The sequence below is a fragment of the Vanessa cardui genome, chromosome 3 (genome assembly GCF_905220365.1).
Source record: "Vanessa cardui chromosome 3, ilVanCard2.1, whole genome shotgun sequence".
NCBI lineage: Eukaryota > Metazoa > Arthropoda > Insecta > Lepidoptera > Nymphalidae > Vanessa > Vanessa cardui.
This window is the reverse complement of record NC_061125.1, coordinates 7,271,594-7,285,048: the sequence shown is the minus strand read 5'-3', so window position 1 is coordinate 7,285,048 and position 13,455 is coordinate 7,271,594. Positions and strand designations below refer to the sequence as shown.

The window sequence follows — 13,455 nt, the reverse complement described above, 5'->3', positions numbered from 1 at the left end:
ATATATTTTTACTTATTACTAAATATTTTTTACATTTTTGGGTAAGAGAAAATACTATGTATAAATGTTGTATGTGTATATTTTCCGTTCCATTTCAAGTTTTTTCTGCGACTCCCGACAATAAATTAACTCTATTGACGTTATTTCATGTATGACCGTACCAGACCGTAACCAGGTATCGGTCATACTTTAGTAAATAAATTTTCAATCCAGAAATTTATTATCACTGTGCATGATGAACTTTTTTATAGAATTTGGATGTCCTTTTCTTAAATTCAGTAAAAAATTGCTGCTTCATTAATAATTTGATATATTCATGCTATTACACAAAAATAAATTATTACTCTTTTCTTTGTTCAATATACTTTGTATAGGTCGAATTGTATTTAAACAAAAAAACATTCGTTACAAGTTCGTAATTTTTAATAACAAGATAAAATTGTATATTGTTTTTATAAAAATATAGTAGTTTTTATTTAAAATGGTAGGAAATAATTCTTTCATATAGCAATACTGTCAGAACTGATCGCCACCCGTGAGCAAATCGTTCGCTCGATCTCGCTCTGTCGATCGGGTACGGTTGTGGAAGCCATTTTATTCTTGTGAATGTGACAAAATATTTTTCGGATTATAACGAATTAGTTGAATCGTGTCAATGTGTGCCTATAATAAGTGTCTTTTGTGACGTGCATACGTGCTTTAAAAGTTGATAATGTACGTGTTCAAAATCGGTTTGTGTTGACCTGCCCGTTTCTTAGACGGACTTCAGGCAGGCATCGATTAGTGCAGAAGGCAGCCTATATTACGGCGAATAGAGGAATACTGGAATAGTTTGTGGTGTGCGCCATGGGCAATAATGCTGCCACCGCCAACAAAAAGGTGGATGCCGCCGAAAGCGTCAAGGAATTCCTTGACCAGGCTAAGGAAGATTTTGAGGAGAAATGGAAAAAGAATCCTACCAACACCGCCGGACTGAATGACTTCGAACGAATAAAAACGCTCGGTACTGGTTCATTTGGGCGTGTTATGATAGTACAACATAAACCGACAAAAGAATATTATGCTATGAAAATATTAGATAAGCAGAAAGTTGTTAAATTGAAGCAAGTCGAGCATACGTTGAACGAGAAACGTATCTTGCAAGCAATTAATTTCCCGTTCCTTGTAAGCCTTAAGTTTCATTTCAAGGACAATTCCAACCTATATATGGTCCTGGAATATGTTCCTGGTGGTGAGATGTTCTCACACCTTCGCAAGGTTGGCCGATTTTCGGAGCCTCACTCGCGATTCTACGCCGCTCAGATAGTCCTCGCATTTGAATATCTCCACTACTTGGACCTGATTTATCGGGATCTAAAACCAGAAAACCTTCTGATTGACTCGCAAGGATACCTCAAAGTAACGGATTTCGGTTTTGCGAAGCGAGTTAAAGGTCGTACGTGGACGCTTTGCGGTACTCCTGAGTACCTCGCACCCGAAATTATCCTTTCGAAAGGATACAACAAGGCTGTAGACTGGTGGGCGCTGGGCGTCCTCGTTTACGAGATGGCGGCTGGATATCCGCCTTTCTTCGCCGATCAACCGATACAAATATACGAAAAAATCGTCTCGGGTAAGGTTCGCTTTCCATCGCATTTTGGCTCTGACCTGAAAGACCTTCTGCGTAACCTCCTGCAGGTTGATTTGACGAAACGTTATGGTAACCTAAAAGCTGGAGTAAATGACATTAAAGGTCACAAGTGGTTTGCCAGCACTGACTGGATAGCTGTCTTCCAAAAGAAGATCGAAGCACCATTCATCCCCCGCTGCAAAGGTCCTGGCGACACTAGCAACTTTGATGACTATGAGGAGGAGGCATTGCGTATCTCATCAACGGAGAAGTGTGCGAAGGAGTTTGCTGAGTTCTGAGCACATAGCTGGAGCCTGCATGCGGACACCCCCGTGAGTAGGTGTTTTGTATTAGTGAATCTTCCATGACACTGGTCGTGGGAAGGTAATGAGTGCATCTCTTGTGGGTAGCTTTGGGTGTACATAGACTTTGAAGCTCCCCAAGCTGGCACCCCAGGTGTATCAAATTTGAAATATAGGTCAAATGAAAGTAGAACTGATCCAGATATTTTTTGTGGCATACATTTTCTTAGTGCCCGTTCAATCTGAAATATGAACAGACAAAGCGTGTAGCTCCCTGGTGATATTCTTTGAGAAGCATACTGCTGATAGTGTAGTCGAGTGTAAACAGACCTTCATTGTCAGTAATAAGTGTTTTTTGGTATGTAGTTCGCCTTTGGTAGCATTGGAATGTGGTAAGCTTGATTCTTTTTTAAATTGTTTTTATTAATTCATTCAAATTGTATATTTATCAGATTTTCTTGTGGCTTATTTAGACTTATAGGTCTTCACTATTATACCTCTCGATTTTAAATAATATTGAAATGCATCACTTTATCGTGTTTAGATTCAGTCATTAATTAAGTCATTAATGAAATAAATATCCTATTATGCAGACATAAAGTACTATTACTACCTGTGCTGAAAATTCATGTTGCTTTTTTCACTTTTTTTACTAAGTGAGTTTATAGCTCGTAAGTAAGAAAAGCACACAATAAAAATGATGAAAAAAATTCTATTTATATAACCTTGCTATAAATATAATAAATTAATTAGATCAATGTTATTTTGTGAAAGTTTTAATTTTTGACATTTTGTTATTGGTTTTATCTTAATATAATATTGTTAAATCAGTTGATATTTTAATTAAGGAATTTACTACTACATCAAAATATTAAAGAGATTAATTTATTGTACTTTTATGTAGTTGTGTTCATTTGTGCAATTTAACCTGTGTTTGTGATCTGATGAAAGGATTTGTTTGGGTATAAGTGTAACTACATAGTTCCTTATTTTGTAGATTATTGTCATAATGGTGATTGTCATGCACACTGAAAGTTTTGATGATGTTGCATTATCTGTATATTGTTAGCATCAGTTGTTGAAAAGCAATAAATTTCATACTGTTTATAATACAGTTTAGAGAAAATATTTCCCTTGTAGAAAAACTCTTATACATAAATCATTAAAGAAAAAAAAAATCAATAACATTTGTAGACTGATGTTTTCAATAGATTGATTTTTGAGGTGCGAATGTCACAATTCTGATGTGCAAATTTCACCAATCATTGTGGAGGTTATGATAAAGTTTGTTAGCTATTAGAAGTAGGACTTTGAATCCAGGCTGTACAAATAATTATCTACCTAGTTATTTGTAGAGAATATTAATACATTGTGAATACATTGTTCACATTTGTGTTATAGTCATTAGGTTAAATATCCTGGGATGGTTACTTAACCAATATTGCTTGTTACAAATTCAGCTGGACAATGGAGGAAATATGATATATATAATTGGATTAATTTAAATTTTGTACATTGTAATTTTTAAAGAATTGATGTAATATTATGTATGCAGTTCTGTCTATGATCTTAGTGCATCATAAAATAAGGGCTATTTTATTGTAAGTAGAATTGATCATCAGAAGTTCCAAAGGACTTTTAATTTATTTGTGCTTGTTTATAAATAATCAAATAAGTTAGCCCTTAATGCAATGAATTTAGCCTTTGGTTGCACTAAGTGTGAAATACCTAGTGTATGAACTTATCAAAAGCTGCACTTAGATTGATTAAATTTTTTTAAATTAATATTAATGTCCATTATAACTATGATGTATGGATGATGCTAAATCATATCAACTCGTTATCATTAAATATTCTGAATTTATATTAAATAGAGTTTGTCCATCACCTTATAGTTCTAGTGGGATAAATTGCTTTATTACAAACTTAAATTATTGCCACCACATATAGAGAATTAAAAGTTACATAAGTGTACTAATTTATTGAACAACAAATAATATTGAAAACAATGTCTTATCTGGTGAAGCGTCTGGGTTATAAATATTTATATATTTAACACATTAAGTTCTATGAATGAAATAGTTCTATTTGGTGCCATAAAATTGCTTTTAAACTTTTTCTCATGTAAATAATAAATATTTATATTTCTTATATTGTATTTTTTATTAATAAAATCACCATATTATAGCCTGACTAAAAATGGAATGTATATTAGCAGTTGTTTTTGTTACAGTATTAAGCTATGCACCATCTATTAAGTGATAAATAGACTCGAATTAGTTATAAGACTAAAAATTGTCACTGTTTCATTACTAGTAACCTAAATGCATATTTTATTTAATTGTAAGAGTGTCAAGATTTCAGAAAGCAAAATTATTAGAAAAACACAATTTTATTATAACACTGGATCAATTTATTTCTCTAAATTTATCTCTTCAAAATATTATAGTGCAAACTCTTAATAAGCTAAGATTTCTTATGTTGTTCACGGGACTTTAGTATCCATTGTCTGTGTATGAAATTACTAGCTTTTTATGCAACAAGTTATTCACCATTTGGACATTGTTTGTCAAGGTGTTTCTACTTAATTTCTAAGATCATGTTTAAATTTCGCATTATTGTTAATTTAAGTGGCAAGTGATTTTTTGATCGCATTATAAATTATTAATGAATTATGATGTGTATCTCTCATAATTATCATTGTATATAAACTAGAGTGATTGTGTCCCCAATAAATATTTAGGAGTTTTTAACATCTGCTTGAATACCTGCAGATTTTCATTCCATAAGCTTCACAGAGTGCTCGCCATCATTGTCTCAGTAAATATTCTAATGTGAACATTTTAAGGTCACTTTGGATATTATAAACATTAGTGTGACAGTTTGAATATTTGCGAGCAGTCTTTTTATATCTGTGCGTATAATTAATATTAAAATGTTCACGTTTAGATCTATTATATCGAGTGCCTATAGCATTGAGGAGTTCAAGTGTAAAAAGTCAGTTTCAGTAATTATTTGTCACCATGTATTGATCTTCCATAAAATTACGATGAAATTAAAAATATCGATGTAACAGTATCAAATTGTTTCATTATTCTCTTTCAAACTTAGATATCGCTTGCAGCCTGGCGCTGGTTATTCTGATGTAAGGTGAAGACGTTAGCGCGGTATATATTATGTTGGTATGAACAGTTTTGTAGAGCACTTTTGGCAGGCCTCAGCTAATGCACGTGGGGCGACTGCTATAATGTGCGGCTTCCTAATAAAGCGGAATATTCCGACGGTAACTCGTCTGCCAAACGTGACGAATTGTCGGTGTAGTATCAAATGTATGTATGAATATGATTCAAGTAATTAATACATTTTTTTTTTAGAAAAAATGTTTTTCTATTTTTGATTTGTGTAACATATAAATGGTCACATTGAAAAAGTATCAATTTAATTGATAACATAAGATATCTTTGCATAAGATGTATTCGTATTGCTGCTGATAATATTTCAGTCTTTAAGAATAACTCTAGTTATTTGGTAAATGTAAATTTGATGGCTATTAAAATACACGGCTTAGTGCAAGTCGATCTTCGTAGACATCACTCACTCATAAATTTAGTGCAATATTATGTTTTGTATTAGGTTAGAAAAGTGTGTAATCGAGTAATTCCAGGCGCACAGGACATAACATCTCGGAGGTGCATTTGCAATGTCAGGAATAGTTAATATTTCTCACATTTTCGAAGGGCGATGATGACCATTTACCATCAAGTGGCTCATTTACTCGATCGTCTGACTGCATTTTACTGTACAGTACTGCATAAAAAATAACTGTTTCTATTTATATGTTTTACAGTCTTTGATAAAAGAACTATTGAAAATACATCAAGACATGGACCGTATCTACCTATATTTAGTTTTAAAAAAGTATAAATTCACTAGCTTTTGCCCGCGACTTCGTTCGCGTGGACTTCAGGTTCGTCCCGTCTAGTCTAGTAATCGCTTAAAATCGCTTCGTAAATAAGCCATTATTTCTTGTACAAAGTAAAGGATAAAAAATGGTTATTGTGGGTTATTCCTAAGAGATAAACATATACCATCACGGACTTTTTTGTAGACATTTTTAAGTTGTACAATACTGTAGTACATTGTTTTGATCTATCTTGTAGGATTCAGTCAGCGTTTGCAATGTAAGCGCAAAAAATGTGTTTTTTTACGACCTCACATTAGAAACCTCAAAAATTGTAGCCTATGTGTTATTCTGATGTATAAGCTATATTGTGGTTAAGTTTCATTCAAATCCATTCAGTAGTTTTTACGTGAAAGAGTAACAAACATCCATACATCCATACATACAAACTTTCGCCTTTATAATAGTAGTAGGATTAACTGATCGAAAAACCAAGAATACAAAATTTGACCAATTTGAATAATAACCAATTAAATATGTGCATATAATTCATGTAATTTCTTCATTATCAGCTTGTGTTCATCAACTGCTGGATATAGACTTCTCCCAGGGGTCTCACTGAGGTCAATCTTCGGCTTCTATTTTCCAACGGCCATTAGCCGCGTACTTAGTGTCACCCCACCTAGCGGATGTTCTCTCTTACGTTTGCCAGGACGCGTTCTTCAATACATTTTTGAACATCGTATTTATTTACACATGACAAATGAAAAATATAAAGTTTCTAAGTACGTATAACAGGACTTTAAATACTGTATCAGAATTTGAATACCGTGTCAAATAGTAAATTGTTTTTGCATTATTACGTTTCGCTTCAAAACAGATAAGGTCTAGCGTAATACGACATATTTAAAGTAAGATTTTTAATATTTTTAGTATTCATTCACGCATAAAATACGATCATTCAAAAAGAAAAACATAGGGAAAATTAATTAATTATGATTTTAGAATGTGTGACAATAACATCACATAACATACTTAAAACTTAAGTGACATATTAAAGAGAAATTGTCAATTTAATATCATTGACGTCTGAATTAAATGAACTTTAACTTGCGTAATGTAGTACAGAGCCAAATTGCGTTGGAGTTTATATATTCTATTTAGCTATATGAACATATTATTTAATCCCACCCACATTCGATTTTCGACGTATTAAGCAATTTAAACTGTTCTAAAAATTATAACTTACAAATGTAATCTTGCCGGATTTACATAAATAATATGCTTTAATACTTGTTAAATTTGCTTTGAACCTCGTTTGAGAAAATAGTACAACGAAGAATTGGCACGTTTTGCATAACAATAGCACGGCAATATTATGTTGCCTAAGAATTTTTAGGATACCCGATCGATGTGAAAATACACGTAACACCCACATGTTTAGCCTCATTAGCATAATGAACCAGAATTTTTATTATTTATTTGTAAAATAAATTTATATGTACCGAAATACATTTAAGAAAGCGTTTAGAGAACCCAATTTGTGGCAGTTCACAGGAAAATTAATGCTTATATTATTGATAATTTTGATGACGCGAGTTATCAAGCTCTAATCAACAAGAACAGATAATTTTTAAATATATAAATTAGTTTATTAAGACATCCACGTGTATTCGTAATTAAAATGCAATATATTTTATAACCGCAACTAATTGTTATAATTCTTTGGTGCTCGTATTTATTGTGTGTAAATATACTTTGTTACGTAAAAACTTAGCAAATTCTTTTTTTTACATGTAGTTGTATGATACATAGACTCATACATAGCATTTATTAATAAATCAATGTATGTTAACATTAAATTGATTGGTATATATTTATTTCAATGATTGTGATTTTTTATAGGTCTACAATTGTGCTGATTTGTACTTTTAAAAATTACAGTTACAAAATGGCGGCGTCAGCTGTCGATTGAAGTGAAAAGAATTTTAAAACGTTTCGCTGTTTTGCCAACGGGTGTTGTCGATAGCCAGTCTCGCAATCTAACCTTGGACCGTTGAGAAAGCTAGTTATGTGTTATGTGTTGTGTGTATTTTAATCACCTATAATATTTAATTAACGAGAGTCGCCATTTTTATCTTAAATTGACTAAATTCGAAACCGTCAATAGCGACAGTTATTCAAATTAAAATTTGGTTTCCTTTAGTCCATAGATTTCATGATCTTAAGTTATGAACTAGTTAGTAACACTAAATAAAGAAACGATATTCTTAGAATTAGCATTTTTAAATTACAAATGAATGATTGTAAAGAACGCCATAAATTATACTTGATAATCAATTCTCAGAACTTTGATATATGTATATACCCACCGTGTAATTAACATGCGCACAGTTCGACTATTTATTAATAGTTCACTTAAACTTCTATTACTAACATGATTTGGTAATGATATAAAATTAAAGAAGTTCCTTTACTTTTTTTTTGGAATGCATTAAATATATAAGTGTATTCAAATTTATATATTTATTAGTTTGTGTTTCTAGAGTATTTTTAATTTTTATATCTGTTTTGACATAAGTCTCTGAAATGCTTATTTGCTGAGGTTATGTCGTGCACAAACAAAAAACAATCAAGAATAGATATTTTGTTAGGTTACAGGATAAGAGGATATTAGATATGTTTGTTATCACTAAACCAGATGCTAGTTTTCCGTTTAACTACATTCTCCAATCTCCACGTCATCGATAGCACACATGCTAATTTTCACGATGAACATGGTAATAAAATTCAAGGTAAACTTCAGAAATGAGACATTTTCTTACATTTATTGTCACTGACAACAATTTTATTTTATTAATAGTATGTTGTTATGGTGTTCTGAAATATTAACATTTTATTTTCATAGGTATTTCAGACGTACCTGTATACAGATAAATGTCTGCATAGTATAAACCGAATTTATTTATTATGTCATTTGGCTATAGCATTCTTTTGGACAATGTAAGAGTCTAATGAAAAGAGAGAGAGAAATCAAATTTTGAAAGTAATTTCCTCGCACGACCAAGTATATTATGACCGGAAACCGAATTTCGACATGAAATTTAGCAGTGTTTCGCTTTATATCATAAAACTTCCCTCCAAAGTATTCTTGTTAAAAATTTTATATTCAAGATTTTTATCTTAAAAGTAATGTGTACCTTAAATATTCTCGTTACAGCTAAATGTTTCCTTGTCATTTGTCATATTTCTTTAAAGAAATAATAGTTTTTCTTGTAAATAGCGTCAGTCGTTCCTGAGTAGAATGAGATGTTTAAAATATTTCGATATTTCGTTGAACTTCCTTATTCTCGATATAGTCTATACAAATTCCAAATTCATTGGCAAGGAGGGTGGTGGTGGAAGAAAGTATTGTGGAGTCTCATTCCCTCACACACCACTCTCATTAAAAGCCAAAAACGCCGGGCGTAGATCTAAAGACGTTATAAAAAAACCGATCAAACGAACGATAAACTCGAAATGAGACCTTAAGTTCTTAAAGACTTCGGTTTAACTTCAAAATTGAAATATATCCCAAATTTCTGATATCTAAGTATAAAATGTATATTGTATTTCTCAGGTCCTTGCAGCTGCAGTCGGTACAGGTCTGCTTTTTGTGTATCAAAGAGTATGCAACAGCACAAAAAATGAAGAGCTCTGTTATTTTCGGCCCTTTAATATTCGACTGTCAGATTAATTGAAGGTTTGGGCTAAGTTCATTCCGGTAATCCTAAGATAAACAATTATTATTTTAAGTAATTCTAATCTCAAAATAAGGTTTTTGACAAAATTTTTGACAAACAATTGCTTTAAGCCGCAGGTCACAAGCAAAAGCACAAGCACAAAATGTCTCACACATGCAGATGTGTGAGACATTTCGTGCTTGTGCTTTTTTACAGCAGGAAAACTGCACTCCCTCCGCACCTCCATTTTTCATAAAACACATTATAGGGTAAGACTGGCTAGACTACATAGAGACGGCAGTAAATAGAGTCGATTCATTGACAAATTTAAAATCCTATTATTAACAATAATAATTTTAGTGAATTAATGTTATTTATACCGTCTTGAATAACGGTTCTGGGTAACGCAAGATTACCAATATTTTATTTTAGTTTCTAATAATTGAAGGAAAAATAAATACCTAGAAAGGAAAAATATAATTGTCATTAGATAAGTTTTTAAAAGTATGAACCAACCTATTTAATTGTGTTCGCATTTCATAAATTCTTCGATTCTTCGATTGCTATTAATTTTTTTTCTTTGGTGTGCATCTACAAACAAAAGTGAAAATTCAAACTGCTGCCATGCTATAAATAAGCAAGTTTGAATTTTCCCTTTTTATAGTAGCACAAAGAAGTCTAGGGGCTGATAGATGATTAATATATACCGTGTGAATGGTTTATTCTATACTTATTTTAAACAACTCAGATCACATATTTACATCGACGCGAAAATATTTTATTAAAATGAAAGCCAGGATACGAATAATACATGACACGTTTTGCAAGTTTATTGTAAAACGTTTATAAGTATATATAGATATTTAAATGAATGCTGATACACAAATAAAAGTTCCCGATTCTATGGAAGTTTTCAAAAAGATCTTTCTAGTTTTTCTTATTAAAGAGTTGTATACGGCGATACGAGTTAGCAGGCAGTGTGGATAAATAGGCACAGTATTATGTTGGCATTTAATGGATTTTATATTAGTTAGATATAATGGGTTATAGTTCTTGTGTAGGCGTGCGTAGGTTTGTAGATGCACACGTTACTCTTTAAACAATACCGCAGTCCGCAATAAGCGTTCAACTTTTCAATGTTACCGATAAAGATAATTCACCCTATTTTAAGCTTCTAGGTAAGGTATGGTATGCTGTATAATTTTAAGGAAGAAATTTTAATTAGATTACAGTCAAGTAGGTATTAATTAATATAAATTTTAACGAAATATAATTTGTTAATCACGGAAGGGATTGTCATCAAGATATTATTTTATAAATGTAACTTGATATCGGTTCATAACATTGCTTTCATATGGATTGAAGTAAAAGCATTACTTGACAACATTTTATAACCTAAGTGATTAACTAACGGATTATAATTGCTTGTACATATTCGGCTGCTGAAAAATAAAACACGATACGTCCTTGCTATCACTATCTATGTAAATTTAAAATAAAATCGAGTTGAATGTACGTATTCTTGAGATAATAGTGACATGGGCTACCGATTGTAGCTGCCATCTTTGTTATCACTACATATTTTAATAAACGCTTTGTAATCAAAATGTTTTTATTTCTGTGCAAATATTCGTACACTATAAAATTATACACGTAAGTGTATTATTTCTTTTATTTTATTATATTTAACCTATTCAAATATTAAATTTAATATATATTACGAACCATTTCTTTTTATGAAGATAAATGGCCTATCAAATATAAAAATTACCAAACTATTATTAAACTTAATGTTTTTTTTAATTATTTTCTAAGAAAAATAACACCTTGACAGAATATAAGGTTTAGGTAACGATTGATATGTATATATGAAAAACCTTTTATTGGATATGAACAGTGTTTCTGTTTTACAGTTTTATTATGGGATTGGCTATTATATTCAGCACACATGCAACTTAAGAATTAAAAAATAAAGTCATTAGAATAAATAAGAATATGTTAATATGTATCACCGCTGTATTAAACGAGTATAGTATACTAGTTTTTTTGTCAACGGCATCAAAGTACCTGTTACATTCCTACACCTTATGATCGAAAGACTATAGAGAGCGAGCGTGTGAAGGAAAAACATCTAAAAAAGCAATTCTACACATTTATAAAATGAGATTTATTATGGATATAAAAAAAGCGTAATTCTCAATTCACTCTATATATGTGTACTTTAAATTTATCTCCAAACGTCTTGTCTAAAGACTCGATGCTATCTAGACGCTTATCATTACGATAACGAGTGTTCATTTAGGAGGGCGGCGAGGTCACGTATTTATATACTATAAACTACTTTTTTATATCACGGCTTTATGTTTCGACTAATTTACATTGTGAAAAACGTGAATATCTCAATTAGATTACAATATTTTTAAATATAGAATTTAATCTTAGAACAGTTGATATGGTCTACTAAATAAATGAATTATCAATGTCAACTGAAGTCAGTGAGTTCCAGTTCGAACAAGAACAATTGTCTTGTAAATTTGCGTAATTAATTAAGCTCTACTTCCCTATTAATAGTACAAGAAGGGCTTGCGCTCAATTGTAGGACATCTATTATCTATTGAGAATTATTTAAGTAAGTATTGTGTCAATAAAATCATGTATTTTCAATTAGTTTTAATTACGTGGATTACAAGTCATATAAAAAGAAAACGTCACTACATTTTATCTTATATACATCAACAATAGAATTGTTTTCATTCCAAAGCCATATTAGATAATTATTTTAGGCCGCAAGTACAATCTAACTGCGTCACGCGTAGGCCAAGGGTCACGCTCCAAACGCGACAGACAAGACTTCATATTTGGATAGGTTTACCCTTTATGCTTAACCCAAGGTCTAGGACCAGGGCCTAAAATAAGAACTTGACACGTCAGCTTTCATAACCATAATACTCGTATAAAACTGAGACACAACTTTTTTTTTAATTTATTTAAGTACAAACCACATACTATGACCTGCAATGCGCCGTACACCGTGGTATATAAAGACGTTGTGTCTCTTGTGAATATCCTTAAAGATGTTTTATTCACGTTTTTTACGTACCTTTAGAACTGTAATGAAGGCTCATAGTGTTCCGATATAATGTATCATTTGATTATACGATTGGTTAATGTTAATCTTGATTAATCCTTCAAAAAATCTCAATGACCAAAGGCAGCGGAGAAGATTTACCTGTTGATAATTTCCCTGTCTCTAGTGATATTATCAATAAAATGTTTTATCGTCGTTAATAGTTGTTATCTTTGTTGCTGTAGAAGCCTTGTTCACGGAGTTCCTGACTTGTTTTAACCTTAACCTTCACTTTAATCTTTTATTCTACATTGCTATCTGTCCTTGTAACCTTTTCAGGTACACGATACGCAATATATTACTACTAAAAGTGACGACGAACCCGGTTAATAAAGAAAAACATATTTTAAATATACATATAAAATTTGTAAAATCAAAGTACAAGCCAGTAGCTACTATATATTATCATAAGATTATCGTGCTAGTGATTTTGTCAATTGGGTTGATACATATTTTCATGTAAAACATGTAGTCTTTGCTGCGTAAGAATATCGTTTTACGTAAAGGTAATGTTCTAATATTGTAAAGAAATAAACGCGTTATGTAAGTATTCATGTATGGCTTCATTAAATATAAATTTAAAAATACAAATACTTGTTTTAAGTGTATTAGATTTATGTTGTTACGTAGCTGTTTTACATAACATTATGCTTCATGTCTATGTTGTGTTAGGAGACCCCTTATATTTCCAAAGTATTCAATAAAGTTAAGGAAAGCTTGTGTTCTGATGAGGCCCTTGACCCTTTTACGGAGAAGCAATTCTGTTATTAATCGTTGGTATTTTTGAATTATTG

The 13,455-nt window shown here is 31.4% G+C and overlaps 1 protein-coding gene across 1 annotated transcript; it reads left to right on the top strand.

The window, feature by feature from the left end:
- The first annotated feature begins 521 nt into the window (after positions 1-521).
- Positions 522-4,989, top strand: LOC124543569 (cAMP-dependent protein kinase catalytic subunit 1). The gene has a single exon (XM_047121804.1). The coding sequence runs from the start codon at positions 847-849 to the stop codon at positions 1,906-1,908; it is 1,062 nt and encodes a 353-aa protein (XP_046977760.1). The 5' UTR covers positions 522-846; the 3' UTR covers positions 1,909-4,989.
- Positions 4,990-13,455: the final 8,466 nt, after the last annotated feature.

Coding starts and splice junctions, on each gene's coding strand:
- LOC124543569 (XM_047121804.1), top strand. CDS start 847: ATGGGCAATAATGCTGCCACCGCCAACAAAAAGGTGGATGCCGCCGAA.